The sequence below is a fragment of the Mobula birostris genome, chromosome 17 (genome assembly GCF_030028105.1).
Source record: "Mobula birostris isolate sMobBir1 chromosome 17, sMobBir1.hap1, whole genome shotgun sequence".
Lineage (NCBI taxonomy): Eukaryota > Metazoa > Chordata > Chondrichthyes > Myliobatiformes > Myliobatidae > Mobula > Mobula birostris.
The window spans coordinates 14,211,594-14,234,329 of record NC_092386.1 but is presented as its reverse complement, the minus strand read 5'-3'; the positions used below and the strand labels follow the sequence as shown (position 1 = coordinate 14,234,329).

Genomic DNA, 22,736 nt, shown 5'->3' with positions numbered 1-22,736 from the left:
GTGTTGCTCTGGATTTCCAGCAAATGCAGACTTCCTCATGTTTATGATTTGTTGTCCTGTATTCAACTTTCTTTTCGATTTTCCCCCCCTTCGACTCATCCCACTGACTGCAATTTTGTCCTATCATTTTCCTCTCCTTTCTCACAGTCTCACTACCTACTGTACCTACTTGTATATCAACTACCTCATCCTCAACTCTTATCATTCTGGTTCCCAACCCCCTGCCAAATTAGTTTAAACCCTCCTCAACAGCTTTAGCAAACCTGCCCACAAGAATATTCGTCCCCCTGGAGTTCAGGTGTAACCCTTTCTTTTTACACAGGTCATACCTTCGTCAGAAGAGATCTCAATGATTCAGAAATCTGAAACCCTGCCCCCTGCACAGTTCCTTGGCTACTCAGTCATCTACACTACCATCCTATTCGTGCCCTGACTACCCTGTGGCACTGGGAGTGACTCAGAGATATATATCTCCCACGTTCTTATTCTGACTTGTTCCTTCTTCCTTTACAACCCTGATGAAGAGTCTCAGCCCAAAACATTGACTGTTTATTCCCCTCATTAGATGCTGTCTGGCCTGCTGAGTTCCTCCAGGGTTTTGTGTGTGTTGCTCTGGATTCCCAGCATCTACAACACCTCCTGCATTTAGATGATATTCTGCCTTTAGACACCCCTCACTGAAGTGCCAAATCTCTCATTTCCCTATGTGACGACTTCTCATTCCCTTATTCAGCCACATGCAGGCTCGTAAAATCCTCATCAACACATGCCTTCCAGCCTATTGTCATGCCAATTCATACAAATAGGGCACTACAGCACAGTACAGGCCCTCTGGCCTGCGATGTTGTGCGGACCTTTTAACCTACTCCAAGATCAATCTAACCCTTCCCTCCCACATAGCCCTCTGCTTTTATCTCATCCATGTGCCTATGAGAAAAGCTAACATCCATAATATTTTGTGACATGATCCCTGCTAAAATCATACATTCATTTAGAACTATGTCTCTAATTTCTACTGTGTTGTTTGCCATTGGAGAGGATCCAGAGGAGGTTGGTCAGAATGATCCCAGGGATGAAGGGATTAATGTATGAGGAGAACTTTAATGCTCTAGGCCTTTACTTGGTAGTGTTTAGAAGAATGAGAGGCGATCCCATTGAAACCGATCAAATCTTGAAAGACCTACCACAGATGGAATAGATGTGGAGAGAATGTTTCCTATAGTGGGGGAGTCTAGGACCACAATGCATGCATCAGAATAGGACATCTCTTTAGAACAAGGAGGAATTTCTTTAGCCAGCGGGTCTGGAATTCATTGTCGCGGACGGTGTAATTGAGTGTATTTTAAGTAGAGGTTGATAGGATCTTGATGAGTAAGGGTGTCAAAGGTTACGTGGAGAAGGCAAGAGAATAAATCTCCTGAGAAGGATAATAATTCGGCCATGATTGAATGGCGGAGCAGATTCGATGAGAAACCTTTTAGATAAGTACATGGATGATAGAAAAATGGAGAGCTATGTGGGAGGGAAGAATAGATTGATCTTGGAGCAGATTGAAAGGTTGGAAAAACAACATAATGGAATGTGGTGTTCTACAGTGTGTTCTAAATGATAGTCGGCTATGCCTTGATTTTCATTGCCAATGGCGGCTGATGTGAAATGTTGATTTTGCTTTTTCCCTGTTGAATGTTCTAAAAGATTACATTTGCTTTTTCAGAATGGGAGCTTCTGACAACATCTACAAAGGTCAAAGTACATTTATGGAAGAGCTGAGTGAGGCAGCGGAGATCATTCGAAAGGCAACATCTCGCTCATTGATCATCTTGGATGAGCTGGGAAGAGGCACGAGTACCCATGATGGTATTGCCATTGCTTACGCCACCCTCGAGCATTTTGTAAAAGATGTAAGTAATTTTGCAGTGAGGGTTGAATTCCCAGAATACTGAAAACAACATTAAGCTGCAGAGCTACTGCCAAGTGTGAATCAATAAGTACAAACTGATTTTCATCGCGAGTTCTTCTAGAAGATGGATCTCAAGGTTGTATGTGATATACATAATTTGATAATAGATTTACTTTGAACTGTGAACTTTAACTGTTTAAATCAGGGTACTGGATTGCAACACTTTGACTCAGGGGGTGTCCCTGGTAACATATAGCGCAGTGGTCAGTGTGACGTGGTTACAGTGCTGGTGACCTGCGTTCAACCCGGTTGCTGCCTGTGACAAGTTTATGCGTTCGCATTCTCCCCATGATCACGTGGGAGTTCTGGTCCTCTCCCACATTCCAAAGACAAATGGGTTGGTGGGTCAGTTGGTCACATGGGTGTAACTGGACAGTGTGAGTTTGTTGGGACAGAAGGGCAAGTTACCGTGTCGCGTCTCACAATAAAACCGAACAGGAGCTTGTGGAAATGAGTTGCTATGGCCTGTCCCCATGCGTGCGGCCCCATGACTCTACAACAGTCACAATGACACCTCAACAGCAACAGCTCTGAGACCACAACTCGGGTAGGGAGAGTGTGCGTGCGCGCACACACAATAAAGTATGATGTCTGTGTAGTAGAGGGCTGACGAGACAAGGTTAAAGAGGAATACTTCACACAGAAACATTTGACACCAGAGCGATGCAGCCAGGCAAAGCAAAGTATTGTACAGTAGGGTGCACATTACTATAATATAGCCAGGGTGCCTAAGACTTTTACACAGGACTGTATTTGTCAACATGGAGCGGAAAATGAGTTTGTAAACCTGTCAGGAGCAAAGGATGTTAGAAATGGTGAGTGTGGAACGCCTTGGGAGGGCTGTGGGACAGGTGACAGAGAAGAAGTGACGGGCAGGCTCTCTCAGGTGCTTCCTGTTCCCTCCTCTCTCCCTTCTCCTTTTCCCAACCATGATTCCCCTCTCCCTGCCTCCTTCCCACTCTCAGTCCACAACAGAGACCCGTATCAGAATCAAGTTTATCATCATCACTCACGTGTGTCATGAAATTAGTTTCTTTTTGCGGCAGCAGTACAGTGCAATACATAAAATTGCAACAGTACTGTGCAGAGGTCTTATACAGGTGCCTAGGATGTTTGCGCAGTACTGTACATGTCTCACTGTCCACGCGAGCTCAGATGAGGATCAGGATTAGGAAGTGCAGGGTGCTCCTGCACCTGTAGGTGCACCACTCTCTGGGTGAAAAAGTTTTCCCTCAACTCCGTTCTAAATGGCCTACCCCTAATTCTTAACCAGAGGCCCACAGTTTAAGAATTAGGGGTAGGCCATTTAGAACGGAGTTGAGGAAAAACTTTTTCACCCAGAGAGTGGTGGATATATGGAATGCTCTGCCGCAGAAGGCTGTGGATGCCAAGTCTCTGGATGCTTTCAAAAAAGAGATGGATAGAGCTCTTAAAGATAGCGGAATCAAAGGTTATGGGGATAAGGCAGGAACTGGATACTGATTGTGGATGATCAGCCATGATCACAGTGAATGGCGGTGGTGGCTCGAAGGGCCGAATGGCCTACTCCTGCACCTATTGTCTATTGTCTGTGGTGCATTTGCATCATCAGCTATTTGGTCAATGAAATTATGTCTGCCTTGTAGAATAAGGAACTGCTTTATTATCTCTGACATGCGTCATGACATTTGTTGCCTTGTGGCAGCTGTAATGTGCAAAGACAGAAAAAATACTAAAAATTACTTTAAAATCAAGTAGCTTGAAAGAAAAATCGTGAGGTGGTTTTCATGGGTTCGTGAGGTATGGCAGAGGGGAAGAAGCTGTTCCTAAAATACTGAGTGTGGGTCTCAACCTGCTATATCTCCTTTCTGACGGTAATGAGAAGAGGGTGTGTCCTGGTTAGTGAGGGTCCTTAATGATGGATGCTGCCTGCTTGACAGAAGGATTTGCGGGGGTTAGAGGTCAAGCCAAATTCTAGCCGCCTTCTCCATGCTCAAAGTCCAGCTGAGTTAGAATGGGACAAAGGACAGCCAGAGTCCAGGTCATTGCTCTGTGTTTGAAGGCCAGAGACATGGGTGGGTGACAGAGGACATCTGTGGATGCCGGGCTGCTCCAGGTCAGTGCATCCCGGGATCAACTGTCCGTGCGAGCAGGAGGCACGAGGGGGTGCAAGGGCTGGTGAGTCGGCAACTCATTATCGACTAGTCTGGGGATCAAAGTGCGTACGTCAGGAAGTCTGGAAGTCGAAGCCTGAACACTGATGGTCTGTCCGTGTCCATGTGTGTGTGTCTACTGTATGTGTTTAAAAGGGGCTTGATTTGCTGTTGTTCTGTTGCTTGTTGTGTTCAGTGTTGTTCTGCCAAGCACTGTGGCCATGCTACATTGACGACACTTGTCGACTGCCCCCAGCACACCTTTAGGTTTTGTTGGTTGCTAATACAATTGACACATTTCACTGCATGTTAACATGCGGTAAGTAAATCTGAATATGAATCTGTGTAGGCAGGGATTAACTGCTCAGTGTTGGATTAGTGTTTCAGTTGAGGAGCAGAAGAAATTCCAAAAGCTTTCTTTTACTTTTAGAAATATTTCTTCCCGTTCGAGAAAAGTAACACTGCAGGCTTGGTTCTGTTATGTAATTGTTCTGCATAATTTATCACCACCTTTACAGTATGTTTCTGGATCATGTACAAGAATTATTTTTTCCAAAGTGAAAATTGACATTTACCCTCATCCAAAAAACTGGTGAAGTTTGTTTTTGATAGAAATCTTAATTTTGTGTTTACAACTTGCCTGTCACTCAAACACGACCTTTTCCGAGCTGAGTATCCATTTTGACGTCTTCAGATGTTGGAATGCTGATTGATCAGTGTTCACAGTAATGTTTCAGATCAATGCCATTCCGACAAAGGCCTTACCAGTGTATCCTGGCAACACATTTCTGTTTTGATAAGCTGTATTATGTTAAATTAAAACCATACAGTACTGTGCTAAAGTCTTAGCACATATATATAGCTAGGGTGCCTAAGACTTTTGCATAATTCTGTATTTGTCAACATGGAGCAGAAAGCGAGATTGTCAGTCTAGTGAGAGCAAAGGATGTTGAGGATGGTGAGGGTGGAGTGTTGCCTGAGGGGTGTGGTACAGGTGGCAGAGAAGGAGTGCCAGGAGCGTGGGGAGGTGGTAGGGTGGTAGGTGTGCAGAGACACCAGGCAAGGTCATTTGATACCAAACAATTGGTTTATTGATCATTACAGAATGCCTCTCTTTGGTGCTTCCCTCTCTCTTCCTCTTCTCCCAACCATGATTCCCCTCTCCCTGCTCCCTTCCCACTCTCAGTCCACAATAGAGACCCAGATCAGAATCAGGTTTATCATCACTCATGTACGTCATGAAATTTGTTTTTTTTTCGCAGCTGCAGCAGTAAATGACCCAATAAAAGTTGAGATGAACTGCAGCTGAGTTTGGCAGTTTACACAAGTTAACATCGGATAATTTACTATGTCAAGGAAGATTACAGGAGTTTTTTCAAGCTATAGTTAGATGGTAGGGAAATTGATATGACAGTGTTTCTGACGGATCTTTACCACCCTCCAGAAGAGATGTGGTAGCACTGGAGAGGGTGCGGAGGAGTTCATGGAACGTTGAATATCACAGTACTGTACGAGCTCTTGGGGCCCACGATGTTGTGCTAACCTTTTAACCTACTCTGAGATCAACCTATCGAAGAGTTTCATAAGAGCCCCTAATGTATCTGTCTCTACCACCAACCTGGGACGGAGTGGTACACTCAGAAGGACCGAGGACGTGATTGAGGAACTTAAATAATGAGGGGTGTAGATAGGTGGTCTGCTGGGACCCTAGGAGAAAAAACTAGAGGAAAGAATAGGAGATTTAGAGGGGATATGAAAGGGATTTTTTCCTACCCAGGGAGTGATGAGTATGTGGAATGCACTGTCTGGGACAGTGGTGAGGACACAGTTGTGGACAGTCTTTGAGCACCATCTGTACTGAATCACCAAGAGGTAGAAGGCTGTGACCTTGTGAGTGTGGGGGGTGGGGTTAATATGGATGGGCACCCATTGGTAGGTCTCATAGCAGTGGGTCAAAGTGTCTGTTTCTATGATCGGCTGTCAGATTTCTGAATGGTCCAAAAACACCATCTCACTATTCCTCTTTTACACTTCCTATTGAATTTTTTTACTGTAAATTATAGTGATATTTTATGCTACTGGGGGAATCCACAGTGATTGTGTCTCTGGCACTGAGTCTGGCTCAGAAGAGAACGGGGGGAGAAGTGGAGAGCAGTAGTGACAGAGGATTCCATAGTTCGGGGAGTAGACAGGAGATTCTGTGGAGGCAAAAGAGACACCCGGATGGAATGATGCCCTCCAGGTGCCAGGGTCAGGGATGTCTCAGATCAGGTCCAGGGCATTCTTAAAGGGGAGGGTGAGCAGCCGGAATCTGTGGTATATATTGGTACCCATGACATAGATAGGAAAAGGGAGGAGATCCTTTTTATGATTTGTAACTTCAAAACATTAAGCTAATTCAAGGAAGACACATTGATCTGAAAATGCAGGTCTGACTTGGTCTTTAAGTGTGGCACGCACGTATCACGTGGTAGCATGGTAACGTATGCAATTAACATATTTTTACATATAACCCGTAATGAATTACTTAAATGATTGAGAATGTTTAATCATTTATACACACACAAGATTACTCGAATATTATTGAAATATTAAATACACAACTGTCCTGAAGAGAAAATATAAGGAATAAGATAGAAAGCTGACGAGGGTTGCTGTCTGTGCCATGCGCCAGTGAAGGTAAGAATAGGACAATTGGGCAGTCGAATGTGCAGCTGAAGAATTGGGGCAGGGTTTCAGATTTCTGGATTATTGTGGTCTCTTCTGGGGAAGGTATGACCTGTTCAAAAAGGACAGGTTGCATCTAACTCAAAATGGACCAATATCCTTGCAGGCAGGTTTGCTAGAACTGCTGGGAAGGTTTTAAACTAATCTGGAAGAGAGATGGGAACCAGAGCGAAAGGGTTTGAGGATGGGGCAGTTGGTATACAAGTAGATGCAGTGTATAGTGAGACTGTATAGACCTCCGGACAGTAGCCAGAACGTGGGATACAAATTACAATAGGAAATAGGAAAGGCACGTAAAAAGGGCAAAGCAACATTAGTCATTGGTGGAACTCAACATGCAGGTGGATTGGGTAAATCAGGTTGATGGTGGATTCAAAGAGAGGGAATTTGTAGAATACCTGTGAGATGTCTTTTTAGAGTAGTTTGTGGCTGAACCCACAAAGGGAAAGAGAAATTTGGATTGGCTGTTGTGTAATAAATTGGATTTGATTTGGGAGCTTAAGGTAAAGGAACCCTTGGGAGGCAGTGATCATAATATGATAGAATTCACCCTGCAGTTTGAGAAGGAGAAGATAAAGTCAAACGTATCAGTATTACTGTGGAGTAAAAGGAATTATAGAGGCATGAGAGAGAAGCTGGCCAAAGTTGATTGGAGGAGGACACTAGCAGGGATGATGGCAGAACAGCAATGACTAGAATTTCTGGGAGTAATTTTGAAGGTGCAACTTAGATAAATCTCAGTGATGATGAAGTATTTGAAAGGTTAGGATGTCACAACGGTGGCTGACAGGAGAAGTCAAAGACAGCATAAAAGCAAAAGAGAGGGTATACAATAGAGCAAAATTTAGTGGGAAGTTAGAGGAATGGGAAACTTTTAAAAACTAACAGAAGGCAAAAAAAACCACAAGGAGAGAAAAGATGAAATATGAAGGTAAGCAACCAATAATATAAAAGAGGTTTCCAAAATGTTTTCTTCAAATATATTAAGGATGAGGTCTCAAGGTGCTTGGAGGCATATGATAAAATAGGCAGTAGTCGACATGGCTTCCTCTAGAGAAAATCTTGCCCGACAGGTCTGTTGGAATTCTTTGAAAAAATGATGAACAGGATTGACAAAGGAGAATTGGTTGGTGTTGTGTGCTTGGATTTTCAGAAGCCTTTGACAAGGTGCCAGACATGAGGATGCTTAACAAGCTATGAGCCCATGGCATTACAGGAAAGATTCTAGCATGGATAAAACAGTGGCTGATTGACAGAAGGCAAAGAATGGGAATGAAGGGAGCCTCTTTTAGCTGGCTGCCAGTAACTAGCGGTGTTCCACAGGAACTGTGTTGGGACTGATTAGTTTTTTACCTTGTATGTTAGTGATTTGGATGATGAAGTTGATGGCTTTGTTGCAAAGTTTGCAGACAATATGAAGGTAGGTGGGGGGCAGGTAGTTTTGAGGAAGTAGAGAGGCTACAGGAGGACTGAAACAGATTAGGACAATGGGCAAAGAAATGACAGATGGAATACAGTGTCACAAAGCGTTCAGTCATGCACTCTGGTAGAAGAAGTGAAAGGGTTGACTATTTTCTAAATGGAGAGAAAATACAAAAAAAACAGAGGCACAAAGGGACTTGGGAGTCCTTGTACAGGATTCCCTTAATTTGCAAGTTGAGTCTGTGGTGAGGAAGGCAAATGCACTGTTAGCAATCATTTCAAGAGGTGAGGCCTCACTCGGAGTGTTGTGAGCAATTTTGGGCCATTTATCTTAGAAAGGATGTGCTGAAACTGGAGAGGATTCAAAGGTGGTTCACTAAAATTATTCCACAGTTGCATGGCTTGTCATATGAAGAGCATTTGATGGCTCTGGGCCTGTATTCACTAGAATTTAGAAGAATGAGGGGTGATCTAATTGAAGCCTATCGAATGGTGAAAGGCCTTGACAGAGTAGATGTGGAGAGGATGTTTCCTGTGGTGAGAGAGTCTAAGACCAGAGTACATAGCCTTAGAATAGAGGGGCGTCCTTTTATAATGATGGTGCGGAGGAATTACTTTACCCAGAGAGTGATGAATCTGTGGAACTCTTTGCCATAGACCACTGTGGAGGCCAAGTCTGTATGTATATTTAAGGTAGAGGTTGATAGATTCTTCATTGGTCAGGAGGGATACAGGGAGGAGGCAGGAGATTGCGGCTGAGAGGAAAATTGGATCAGCATTGATGAAATGGCAGAGCAGACGTGATGGGCCGAATGTCCTAATTCTGTTTCTATATCTTATGATTTTATATAAAGACTAAAAGAGAGGCAAGGGTGGATATTGGATCACTGGAAAACAATGCTGAAGAGGTTGTAATGGTGGATGAACTTAATAAGTATTTTGTGTCCGTCTTCATTGTGGGAGACACTAGCAGTATGCCAGAAATTTGAGAGTGGCAGGGTGCCAAGGTGAGTGTAACTGCTACTACTGAGGAGAAGGAGCTTGGGAAGCTGGAAGGTCTGAAGGACCAGATGGACTATACCCCAGGGTTCTGAAAGAGGTAGTTGAAGAAATTGTGGAGACATTAGTAATGATCTTTCAACAATCACGAGATTCTAGAAAGGTTCCAGGCAACTAGGAAATTGCAAATGTCACTCCACTGTTTAAGAAGAGAGGGAGGCGAAAGAAAGGAAATGAAGCCAGTTAGCCTGACTCCTATGCTCTGTCCACCAGAGAGAGCAGGATCTTCCAGTGGCCACACATTTTGACTCCACGTCCCATTCCCATTCCCATGTCTATCCATGGCCGCCTCTACAGTGGAGATGGAGCCACACTCAGGTTGGAGGAACAACACCTTATATTCCATTTGGGTAGCCTCCAACCTGATGGCGTCAACATTAACTTCTCTAACTTCCGCTGGTGCCCTGCCTCCCCCTCGTACCCCATCCGTTATTTATTTATGTGCACACATTCTTTCTCTCTCTCTCTCCTTTTTCTCCCTCTGTCCCTCTCACTATACCCCTTGCCCATCCTCTGGGTTTTCAGAGGTCCAAAGGGACTTGGGAGTTCTCATGCAGGATTCTCTAAATGTTAACTTGCAGGTTGACTTGGTGGTTAGCAAGGCAAATGCAATGTTACCAATCATTTTGAATGAACTTGAATAAAGAAGCAATAGTGATGTAATGGTGAGGTTTTATAAGGCATTGGTCACACTGCATTTGGGATCTTATAAGCAGTTTCGAGCCCCTTATCTCAGTAAAGGTGTGCTGGCATTGGAGAGGGTCCAGAGGAGGTTCATGAGAATTATTCTGGGAACGAACGGGTTAATGTACGAGGAGCATTTTATGCCTCTGGGCCTGAACTTGCTGAAGTTTAGAAGAAATGGGGGTTGGAGGGGTTAATCTCATTGAAACCTATCGAATATTGAAAGGCCCAGATAGAATGGATGTGGAGAGGATGTTTCCTACAATGGGGGAGTCCAGGACCGGAAGGCACAACGTTAGAATAGAGGGACATCCATTTAGAACAGAGATGAGAAGCAATTTCTTTAGCCAGATGGTAGTCAATCTTTCGAATTCATTGCCACAGATGACTGTGGTGGCCAAGTCATTGGGTATATTTAAAGCAGAGGTTCTAGACTCGATGGGTTGAGTGGCCTAATTCTGCTCCTTTGTCTAATGGTCTTATAACAACAAATTTCACCACAAATGTTAGTGATAATAAGCCTGATTCTGATTTGGTGAGCCAGAAAACTCTGGGTTTTATTTGTTTGCGCACCTGATGAGATTCTGAAACAAATCCAGACTGAGTTATACCTCTGCCTTTGCAATGTTCCCAGTTACTATGCAGAAAAGGGGACCAAATTATCATAGGTATAACAGTCATCTTTGTGGTAGAGTGTCAGCTTGGCACAGACAAAGATAGATCCCATACTTCCAATGCATTCTTAAAGGCTTTCCTTACCTGCCGATCCACTCCTACCGATTAGAGGTCTCCATAAGACATAGGAGCAGAAGTAGGCCATTCAGCCTATCGAGACTGTTCCATCATGGCTGATCCCAGATCCCACCCAACTCCGTACATCTGACTTCTCGCCATATCCTTTGATGCCCTGACCAATCAGGAAACTATCAACTTCCACCTTAAATATACCCATGGACTTGGCCTCCACCGCAGTCTGTGGCAGAGCGTTCCACAGATTTACTTCTCTCTGGCTAAAAAAATTCCTCCTTACCTCTGTTCTAAAGTGTCGACCCTCAATTTTGACGCTGTGCCCTCTAATTCTGGATAACCCCACCATTGGAAACATCCTCACCACATCTACCCTATCTAGTCCTTTCAACAGTCAGTAGGTTTCACTGAGATCCCCCGACATGCTTCTAAATTCCAGTAAGTACAGGCCCAAAGCTGCCAAACTCTCCTCATACGTTAACCTCTTCATTTCCAGAATCATCCTCGTGATCCTCCTCTGCACTCTCTACAATGTCAACGTATCTTTTCTGAGATATGAGGCCCAAAACTGTGACAGTACTTCATTTTTGGCCTGACTAGTGTTTTATAAGGACTCAGCATTATCTCCTTGTTTTTAAATTCTATTCTCCTTGAAATAAATGCCAACGTTGCATTTGCCTTCCTTACCAGAGACTCAACCTGTAAATTAACCTTCTGGGAGTCTTGTATGAGGACTCCTAAAGTTCCTCTGCACCTCTGATGTTTGAACCTTCTCCCCATTTAGATAACAGTCAGCACTATTGTTCCTTTTATCAAAATCCATTATCGTACATTACCCAACAAGGTATTCCATTTGCCACTTTTTTGCCCATTCTTCCAATTTGTCTTAGTCCTGCTCTAATCGCATTGCTTCCTCAGCACGACCTACCCCTCCACCTATCTTTGTATCATCTGCAAACTTCGCTACTAAGCCATCAATTCCATTATCTAAATCATTGACCAACAATGTGAAAAATAGTGTTTCCAATACTGACCACTGAGAAACATCATTAGTCACTGGCAGCCAACCAGAAAAGGCCCCTTTTATTCCCACTCACTGCCTCCTGCCTATCTGCCATTCCACTATCCAGGCCAGTATCTTTTCCTGTAACGCCATAGGATTTTAACATGTTAGGGAGACTTATGTGTGGCACCCTATCAAACACCTGAAAATCCCAAGTAAATGATCTCCACCACCTCTCTTTTGTCTACCCTGCTTGTTACTTCCTCAAAGAACTCTAACAGATTTGTCAGGCAAGATTTTCCTTCCTCCCTTCTTAAAGAGTGATGTGACATTTGCAATCTTCCAGTCTTCTGGGACCATTGCCAGAATCGAGTGATTCTTGAAAGATCATGACCAATGCATCCATTATCTCTTCAGGAACCTCTCTCAGGACTCTGGGATGTAGTCCTTCTGGTCCAGGTGACTTATCCAACTTAAGACTTTTGAATTTGCCTGGCACTTTTTCCTTTGTAATAGCAATGGCACTCACTCCTCATCCCTGATACTCTGAGACCTCTGGCACACTGCTAGTGTCCTCCACAGTGAATATAGGTGCATTAAATTCATCTGCCCTTTCTTTGTACCTTATAACTATCTCACCAGCATAATTTTTTCTAGAGTTCAATTATGAAATCTCAGTTCCAATATAACTGAAAAAGCTTCTGGTATCCTGATTTATATTATTGGCTAGTCTGCCACATTATATTACATCTTTTCTCTTCTTACAGCTTTTTTAGTTGCCTTTTGTTGGATTTTAAAAGTTTTGCAATCCTCCAGCTTCCCACTCACTTTTGCTACCTTATATGCCCTTGCCTCGTCCTCTTGTTCTGCTTTTGTTTTCAGTGATAGGCTTTGGTTGTGTGCATGTGTGCGCGTGCTGTGGAGGTGTTCTGCATTTGTGAACACCTAGCATACTTGTCAGAATGTAAGAAACACGAACAGGAGCAGAGCACACCCTGTGGCCTATTGAACTGCTCATCCCTTTGGTATAATTCGTGGCAACACACACGTAATGCTGGAGAAACTCGACAGGTCACATAGCTTCTATGGATGGGAGTACACTCGACCATCGGCATTGCATACCCACAGCTTACTAACCCTTAACGTGTGGGAGGAAACCCCACACGGTCACGGGGAGAACGTACAAACTCCTCACAGACTGGTAGGAATTGAACCTGGGTGTCATGCGCTGTAAAGCGTTACACTAACTGCCTGCACTACCGTCCTGAGTGTCGTCCTGAGGTTGTTCTTGGGTGTATTGAGAGACATGGCAGAGCCTGATCAAAGTATTAAAGCTAGACTGGCTTGGCAACGAAAGGATTAATGAAGAAAACAAAACCAAAAAGACCATGGGAGAAGAGTTGTGAGGAGAGACTGGAACGGAGGAGGTTAAGAAGGGTCAAGAATGTTGAAAGGCGTGGACAGAGTGGATGTGGCAAAGTTGTTTCCCATGATGGGGGAGTCTAGTACAAGAGGGCATGACTTAAGGATTGAAGGGCGCCCATTCAGAACAGAAATGCGAAGAAATTTTTTTAGTCAGAGGGTGGTGAATTTGTTGCCACGGGCAGCAGTGGATGCCACGTCATTGGGTGTATTTAAGACAGAGATTGATAGGTATCTGAGTAGCCAGGGCATCAAGGGTTATGGTGAGAAGGCGGGGGAGTGGGACTAAATGGGAGAATGGATCAGCTCATGATAAAATGGTGAAGCAGACTTGATGGGCCGAATGGCCGACTTCTGCTCCTTTGTCTTATGGTCTTAAGAGTTAGGAAAGGTAAGTAATGGAGAACTGTTTCTATGTTGTGTTTCTAACCCTGTATCTAAGAAGCTTGGGCTGTGGAGTTGGAGATGTATCTCTACCAAAGGAGGTGTAAGGCGCTCCTTCTCTCCTCTAGCCTGCAGGTCATCCTTGGGCAAAGTTTATCACCCGCTTAGCTCCCTTCCCCCCGCCCCCCCACTCAGGGTCATGTGAAGCTATGGGACGAGGTGATGGATGTTCGTATGAGCAGCTGTAGCATGTCACAAGTCCTGGTTATGCGACCACTGATGCCAGGCAGACAATCTCCGAAGAGTATTGATAATGGCTGGGGTCAACTGTCTTCTAAAGGCACTGCCCAGAAGAAGGCAATGGCAAACCACTACTACTACTACTACTACTACGTCGACTCAGGCTTAGGGGGCTGGCATCGGGCACGATGACGGGCTCTCCACTTCTCCCTCTCCCTCATCAGTGTGCTCAGTTCATCTACATTAGCCGCGCCGCTGTCTTCTTGGACAATGGCAAACCACTTCTGAAGACAAAATTGCCAGGATCAATCATGGCAGTGGAAAGACCATGAATCCCCCCCACCCCCCACGTCATACGACACAGCCACATAATGACGATGGTGATCTAAGAAAGAAATCATAAATACAGGAAATTCTGCAGATGCTGGAAATCCAGAGCAATGCACACAAAATACTGGAGGAACTCGACAGGTCAGGCAGCATCTATTCTCTTCATAGTACAAAGGTGCGATAAAGCTCAGGTTGTAGATTAAACAGAAGCTGGTTCTGAGGCTGTGAGAACAAAACTGAGGAAAAGAATATGGTTAACAGTATTGGCAAATGATGTGGAACAGTGATGCAGAACATTCAAATCAGTGTTCAAGAGGGATATGGGAGGAATAACGTGGCCTGAACTGAGCATTTTCATGTATGTGTGTCTCGCTCTGTATCTCAGAAGCTCGTCTGGGAAGGATTGTGGCTCGCACTAGTAATAATGAATGAATCACGCTGGTAATGGAAGTGAATATGTGGAAATATTTAGACAAATATTGTAATACATTTTGATATTAATGGGTGAGAAGTATGAAGGTGCAATAAAGCTCAGGTTATAGATTAAACAAAAGCTGGTTTTGAGGAAGAGAATGTGGATAACAGTATTGGCAAACGATGTGGAACAGTGATGCATAACATTCAAAACAGTGTTGAAGAGGGAATATTCTGGTACAAAAATCAAATTAATTACAAATGGGACAATGCAGATGAATAAGACTCGGGAAAATTGAGGGCAATGATACGGGCATAGGGAACTGTAGAGAGTCTGACTAGGAAAACACAAATACCTTAGAGTGGTCTGAAGCTAATTTGAAAAGCATAGAACAATTACATAATTAACTTATCAAGGAACTTGGGGAAAATGGAAAAAATGGTGTGGATTTTCATAGATCAGGCTTGCTACAAGCTTTTCCTGCATGTCTCTACTCACCCAGGCCAAACTCAGAGAGCTGACATCGCTGAAGGACTGCTGTTTTGGTTGGCTGTATTCATGTGTGGCTGAATGATAATTAAACTTGAATTTGATTTTATTTGAATTTAAACAGAGGTCATGGTGACAACTGCAGAGACCCTGTTCCCAGAACTTATGATCTATCTAATCGTAAAAGCAAATGGTTAATGTAAAAAAAAAAAGAAATGTTGGAATAATTAAATGCATTCAAGTAATTTTCAATATAAATTTGCCCCTTCTTTCTTCCTAATTTGCAGCCTGGGAGTCCTTACTGAAGCCAGTGGATTAAGACCTTATTCACAAAAGCAGAAAGGCAAAAATTTGGTAACTCTAGGCCAATTAGCCTCACATCTGTGGTTGGGAAATGTTGGAATGAGTTATACCATTAGACATAGGAGCAGAATTAGGCCATTCGACTCATCGAGTTTGTGCCAACATTCCATCATGGCTGATTTATTATCCCTGACCATCCCATTCTCTTCTCTTCTCCCCGTAACTTTTAACATCTTGACTAGTCAATAGTCTATCAACCTTCGCTTTAAATATATCTGATGATTTGACTTTCACAGTTGTATGTGGCAATTCCACAAATTCAGTACCCTCTGGCTATAGAAATACCTCCTCATCTCTATTCTAAAGGGGTGTCCCTCTAGTCCGAGGCTGTGCCCCCCGGTCCTAGACTTCTCCCACTATAGGAAACATCTTCTCCACATCCACTCCAGCTATGCCTTTCAATATTTGATAGATTTCAATGAGATGCCCCCTCATTCTTCTAAACTGCAGTAAGTACAGGCCCATAGCTATCAAATGCTCCACATACATTAAGACCAGAAGATATAGGAACAGAATTAGGCCATTTGGCCCATCGAGTCTTCTCCACCATTTCACCATGGCTGTTCCATTGTTCCTCTCAGCCTCAATCACTTGCCTCCTGCCCAAATCCCTTCATGCCCTGATCAATCAAGAATCTATCAACCTTAGCCTTAAATATTCGTAAAGACCTGACCTCTACAGCTGCCTGTGGCAACGAATTCCATAGATTCACCACTCTCTAGCTGAAGAAATTCCTCCTCATCTCCATTATAAAAGGACATCCCTCTATTCTGAGGCTGTGTCCTCTGGTCCTAGACTGTCCCACATCCCCTCATCCTGACCTTTCACCATTCGATAGCTTTCAATTAGGTCATCCCTCACTCTTCTGAATTCTAGTGGAGACAGGCCCAGAGCCATCAAATGCTCTTCACGTGACATGCCATTCAATCCTGGAATCATTTCTGTGAACCTCCTTTGAAACCTCTCCAGTTTCAGCACATCTTTTCTTAGATAAGGGACCTCAAACTGCTCACAATACTCCAAGTGAGCCCTCACCACTGCTTTCATATTCTAGTCCTTTTGAAATGAACGCTAACAATGCATTTGCCTTCCTCACCACAGACTCAATCTGCAAATTAGCCTTTAGTGAATCATGCACAAGGACTCCCAAGTTACTTTGTGCCTCAGATTTTTAAATCTTCTCTCCATTTAGACAATTGTTAACCCTTTCACATCTTCAATCAAAGTCCATGACCATACACTTCCTGACACTGTATTTCACTTGTCACTTCCTTGCCTATTCTCATAATCTGTGTAATTCCTTCTGTAGCCTATCTACTTCCTCAAAACTACCTGCCCTGCCATCCATTTTCATATCATACGAAAACTTTGCAACAGAGCAATCAATTCTATCATCTAAGTTATTGACATATTACGTAAAAAGAATCAGTCCTAATATAGACCCCTGTAGAACACACTGGTCACTGGCAGCCAATTCCCACTCTTTGCCTCCTGCCAATCAGCCAATGCTCTATCCATGCTAGGACCTTTGCTGTAATTCCATAGGCTCGTAGCTTGTAAAGCAGCCTCCTGTGTGGTTCCTTGTCAAAGACCTTCTGAAAATCCAAGTACGCAACATCCACCGATTCGCCTTTGTCTATTTTGCTTGTTATTTCATCAAAGAATTCCAACAAATTTGTCAGGCAAGATTTCCCCTTGAGGAAACCAGGCTGACTATGGCCTGTTTTATCATGTGCTTCCAAGTACCCCAGAGCCACATCCTTAACAATCAATTCTAACATCTTCACAATCTCTCAGGTCAGACTAACTGGCCTAAAACTTCCTTTCTTCTGCCTCTCTCCCTCCTTGAAGGATGGAGTGACATTTGCAATTTTCCGGTCTTCCAGAACCATTTCATTAATTATTATTAAGGAACTAAATATTAAGCAAACAATAGCAGCAAATGTGGGGGAATTGCAATCCAGTTTAGTAGAGCAAGACCTACAGTGGTCGGAGGAGCCAGAGTATTTAGACTTCAAGATGTCAAGTAACAAGAGTCCATTGTGTTGGAGATAATGCACAGGGATGGATAGATAATTGGTGTACTTCAGGAAGCAGTCGTGAGGGATAAGGGGTGATTTTTAGGCTGTGATTTTTACCTGTGATCAGAGAGGTGCCACAAGAGCAGAGTTGGTGGGTCAGCGGTGGAATGGGTGAGCAGATTCAAGTTCCTTAGTGTCAAAATCTCTGACAACCAACATATTCATGCAGTTATGGAGAAGGCATGTCTGTGGCTATATTTAACCAGTAGTTTGTGGAGATTTGATATGTCACCAACGACTAGCAAAGTTCTACAGAGATACCGTAGAGGGCATTCTGACTGGTTGCATCACCTTCTGGTGTGGAGAAGCCAATACACAGGATCAGAAAAGGCTGCAGAGGGTTGTAAATGAGGTTTTTAGTGAAGAGTCACAGCCTGAAATGTCAATTGTTTGTTCCTCTCCGTAGATGCTGCCTGACGTGCTGAGTTCCTCCAGCATTTTGTGTATGTTGCTGAGGATTGTAAGCTCAGCTGGCTCTGTCATGGGCACTATTTTCTCTGCCATCGAGGACATCTTCAAAAGATGATGCCTCACTAAGTTGGTATCCATCATCCAGGGCATGCCCTCATCTCGTAACTACCAACAGGGTTGAAGACAGAAACCCAACGTAATAGGAATATCAGACCATGAATTCTTCCTCATTCTTATGATGATTATGAGGACACGCAGTCCCCTTTTATTGTCATTTAGTAATGCATGCATTAAGAAATGATAAAATGCTTTTCCAGAATGATATCACGAAAAACACATGACAAACCGACTTAAAAACTAACAAAAACCACATAATTATAACATGTAGTTACAACAGTACCGTAATTTGATAAGAGCAGACCATGGCACAGTAAAAGTCTCAAAGTCTCTCGGATGTCCCATCATCTCACGCAGACGGTAAACCTCCAGCGCCGCCAACTTGCCGGTGCAGCGTCCCCGAAGCATCCGACCACAGTCCGACTCCGAGTCCGTCCGAAAAACTCCGAGCCTCCGACCACCTATTCAACACCAAGCACCGAGCACCATCTCTGCCGAGCGCTTCAACCCCGGCCCCGGCTACAGGCGACAGGCAAAGCCGAGGATTTGGGGCCTTCGTCTCCGGTGATTCTCGATCACACAGTAGCAGCGGCAGCGAAGCAGGCATTTCAGAAGTTACTCCAGATGTTCCTCTGCGCTTCTCACGGCTGTCTCCATCAAATCTGGATTGTGCACGGCCCCTAGTTACACGTAATCGAAATTCATTCGGAACGGCCGCGCGTGCTGCATCGCGCCGCCATCTTCTCCTCCCTCATTTTCTCTCTTTCTCTGATGGTGATTTATAAGATTTTGAGAGTCATAGATAGAGTACAGAGGCAGTATCTTTTTTCCATGGTTGAAAGGTCTAATACCAGAGGGCATGCATTTAAAGTGAGCAGGGATAGTTTGAAAGGAGCAAGCTTTTTTACACAGAGTGGTGGGAGCCTGGATTGCAATGATACCTTTGAAACTTTTAAGAGATGTTTACATAGGCACATGAATGTGAGGAAAATGAAAGGATATGGACATTGTATAGGTAGAGAGGATTAGTTTAGTTGGCCATTTGATGATGAATTTCATTGGATCACCTTAACATTAGTCATAGTTATATAGTCATAGTCATATTTTATTGATCCCGGGGGAAATTGGTTTTCGTTACAGTTGCACCATAAATAATTAAATAGTAATAAAACCATAAATAGTTAAATAATAATATGTAAATTATGCCAGGAAATAAGTCCAGGACCAGCCTATTGGCTCAAGGTGTCTGACCCTCCAAGGGAGGAGTTGTAAAGTTTGATGGCCACAGGCAGGAATGACTTCCTATGACGCTCTGTGCTGCATCTCGGTGGAATGAGTCTCTGGCTGAATGTACTCCTGTGCCCAACCAGTACATTATGTAGTGGATGGGAGACATTGACCAAGATGGCATGCAACTTGGACAGCATCCTCTTTTCAGACACCACTATGAGAGAGTCCAGTTCCATCCCCACAACGTCACTGGCCTTACGAATGAGTTTCTTGTGGGTCAAAGCGCCTGCTCTTGTCCTGTACTGTTCCACATCCTATGGTTTTGCACTACTTGTTTTTTTTATATGGTTCTTATTGTAATTCATAGCAATTTTTATATCTTGCACTGTACTGCTGCTGCAAAACAACACATTTCTTGGCATATGTTAGTGATAATAAACCTGATTCTGATATACATAAATATATATATATTAGTTACTTGGAGGAAGAAAGTACAGAAGCCAAGGTTGAGGTCGTGAGGAAGATACTGTTTTCGGAGAGACGTTTGGTACGGTAAATGAGTGGGAAGACAGTTGGCAAATGAAGTGTAATGTGGGAAAATGTGAAGTTATTTATCTTGGAAGGAAGAACAGAAGTATTTTTAAGACTTCTTAACATGCTGCTGCCACCCATAAGGTCATAAGATAGAGGAACAGAATTAGGCCATTTGGCCCGTCAAGTTTGCTCTGCCATTTTATCATGACTGATCCATTTTCCCTCTCAGCCCCAATCTCCTGTCTTCTCCCTGTATCCCTTCATGCCCTGTCTAATCAAAAATCTATCAACCTCGTCTTTAAATATACGTAAAGAATTGGCCTCCACAGCTGCCTGTGGCAGCAGATTCCACCACTCTCTCGCTAAAGAAATTCCACCTCATCTCCATTCTAAAAGGACGTCCCACTATTCTGAGGCTCTGTCCACTGGTCTTGGACTCTCCCCACCACAGGAAATATCGTATCCACATCCACTCTGTCGAGGCCTTTCAAAATTTGATAGGCTTCAATGAGCCCATCGCATGTACTTCTGAATTCCAGGGAGTATAGCCTTTAGACACTCTTCATATGACAAGCCAATTCAATCCCGGAGTCATTTTCATGAACTTCCTCTGAACCCTCTCCAGTCTCAGCACATCCCTTCTGCAGTGCGGGGCCTGCACACACGTACACTGTCTGAATGCTCTGTGCTCCCCACTCCCCAACTCACAGACGCACTCTCATCCTGCGCTGGTCACTTTTCACCTTTTATTGCTACTGTTTCACATATTTATTACCACTCCTTGTTTTTTAATAATAGTGCCAGTAACATTATATTGTCTTACGTAATCGTGCACCTCATACTGTATGTCAACCTGTCAGTCCTCAGGCCCTGCCACTCCGAGACTTGTGCTAATATTGTGACTCTATGTACTGGGAAGTAATTACAGTGCATTCAGTTAATTGGGACACATCGGGACCAATTCATTTTGGCGTAATTAAGCAGCTGACTGGAGTTCCATGGAAATATTTAAAAAGGTATTTAAAAAAAAGACAAACTAAGTAACAAATTATATAATTAAATGAAATAAGAAACAAATTAGAACTCTACCAAAGGTACTACAGTACTATAAAACTGTGTTTTAGTTCCTAATAGTTACCAATGGAGGAATTCATCCAGAGTATGCAATGAAAAAATCAGCACGGGCATCTAGTACAGATAATGGACTACCGATATAGTACAACGCTATCGACAATTATAATCTTCAATTTCATTGCAACGTTCAAGATGATTGTCGATACCTTCAGATTCTTTTGTAGTTCCTAACTTGTTGAAGCAGTGAAATCATTTCATTTTCACTCCCGGCCGTTTCCAGCATCTCCAAGCCTGAATGTGCTTGAAACCACAGTGAGCAAAACGGTTCAGAATTGTCTTGCTACTTATTTCTCGCCAACTATCAGTGACAAAAGTCACTGCTTTTTGAACACAAGCTCGCACAACAGTTGCTGTTTAAAAACTGTTTGCTCTAAGCACCGTGTAACGTCTAACGGCCACTCGAGTGTGCGCAACTGATGCTAGTTAGAGCCAGTTCAGCAACAGTCACCTGCCCCAATGAGGTGGCAGAGTGTCCCAAATGAGCAAGGGGAATCCCAGCAATTTTCTCTATTAGTTTTTGTTCTTTAAGCGTCATCCCAAATAAACGGCTGCCCCAGTTAACTGGAACCCACTGTGTATGTTCTGTGTTTTGCACCTTGGCCCCAGAGAAACAATGTCTCATTTAGCTGTCCACACGTGTATGACTGAATGCCGATGAAATTTAACTCGAAATTGAACTTGAAGTTCAAGGTAAATTTGTTATCAAAGTACATGTACCTCACCAATTCCAACCCTGAGATTCATTTTCTTGCACGAATGCTCAATAAGTCCAATAAGCGTGATAGAATCAATGAAAGACTGCACCAACAGGGCGTACTACGAGTGTGAAAATGACAGCGAATTGTGCAAATGCAAAAAGAAAGGAAGAAAAAAAATAATAACAATAAATAAATAAGCAGCTAGTATGAGTATGTGAGATGAAAGGTCCTTGAAAGTGAATCCGTAGAATGGGGGAACAGTTCAGTGATGGGGCAAGTGAGGTTATTTCCTCTGGTTCAAGAGTTTGATGATTGAGGGGTAATAACTGTTCCTAAACCTGGTGGTGTGAGTCCTGAGGCTCCTGTACCTCCTTCCTGATGGCAGCAGCAAGAAGAGAGCATGACCTGGGTGGTGGGGTTCCCTGATGATGGATGCTGCTTTCCTATGACAGCGCTCCATTATGATGTGCTCAATGGTGGGGATTGTTGGCACGTGGCCAGGTGGTTAAGGTGTTCGTCTAGTGATCTGAAGGTCGCTAGTTCGAGCCTTGGATGAGGCAGCATATTGTGTCCTTGAGCAAGGCACTTAACCACACATTGTTCTGCGACGACACCGGTGCCAAGCTGTATGGGTCCGAATGCCCTTCCCTTGGACAACATCGGTGGCATGGAGAGGGGAGACTTGCAGCATGGGCAACTGCCAGTCTTCCATACAACCTTGCCCGGGCCTGCACCCTGGAAACCTTCCAAGGCGTAAATCCAAGGTCTCACGAGACTAACGGATGCCTTAATGGTGGGGAGGGCTTCACCTGTGATGGACTGGGCCGTATCCACTACTTTTTGTCGGATTTTTCCATTCAAGGGTATTGGTGTTTCCATACCAGGTTGTGATGCAGCCAGTCAATATACTCTCCTCCACACATCTATACATAGTTGTCAAAGTATTAGGTGACATACCAAACCTTTGCAACTTCTAAGGAAGTAGAGGGAAACTGCAAAAGGCTGGAACGCAGAGACATTTGGAAATACTTGAAATGCAAAAAGAAAGGAACCTGTCAAGGCAATAATACACAGAGATTCACTGGATGTTGGAGATCTTGAACAACAAATACAAAATGTCAGCATCTCAGCAGGTCATGGTGGGTCAATGGGAC

The 22,736-nt window shown here is 43.7% G+C and overlaps 1 protein-coding gene across 1 annotated transcript in view; it reads left to right on the top strand.

The window, feature by feature from the left end:
• The window catches only part of msh3 (mutS homolog 3 (E. coli)), a 265,620-nt gene that overhangs the window by 207,234 nt on the left and 35,650 nt on the right, over positions 1-22,736 (top strand). Inside the window, exon 21 of the mRNA XM_072281028.1 lies at positions 1,715-1,901. Within this exon, the coding sequence (XP_072137129.1) occupies positions 1,715-1,901 (187 nt within the window). The remainder of the gene's footprint in view (positions 1-1,714; positions 1,902-22,736) is intronic.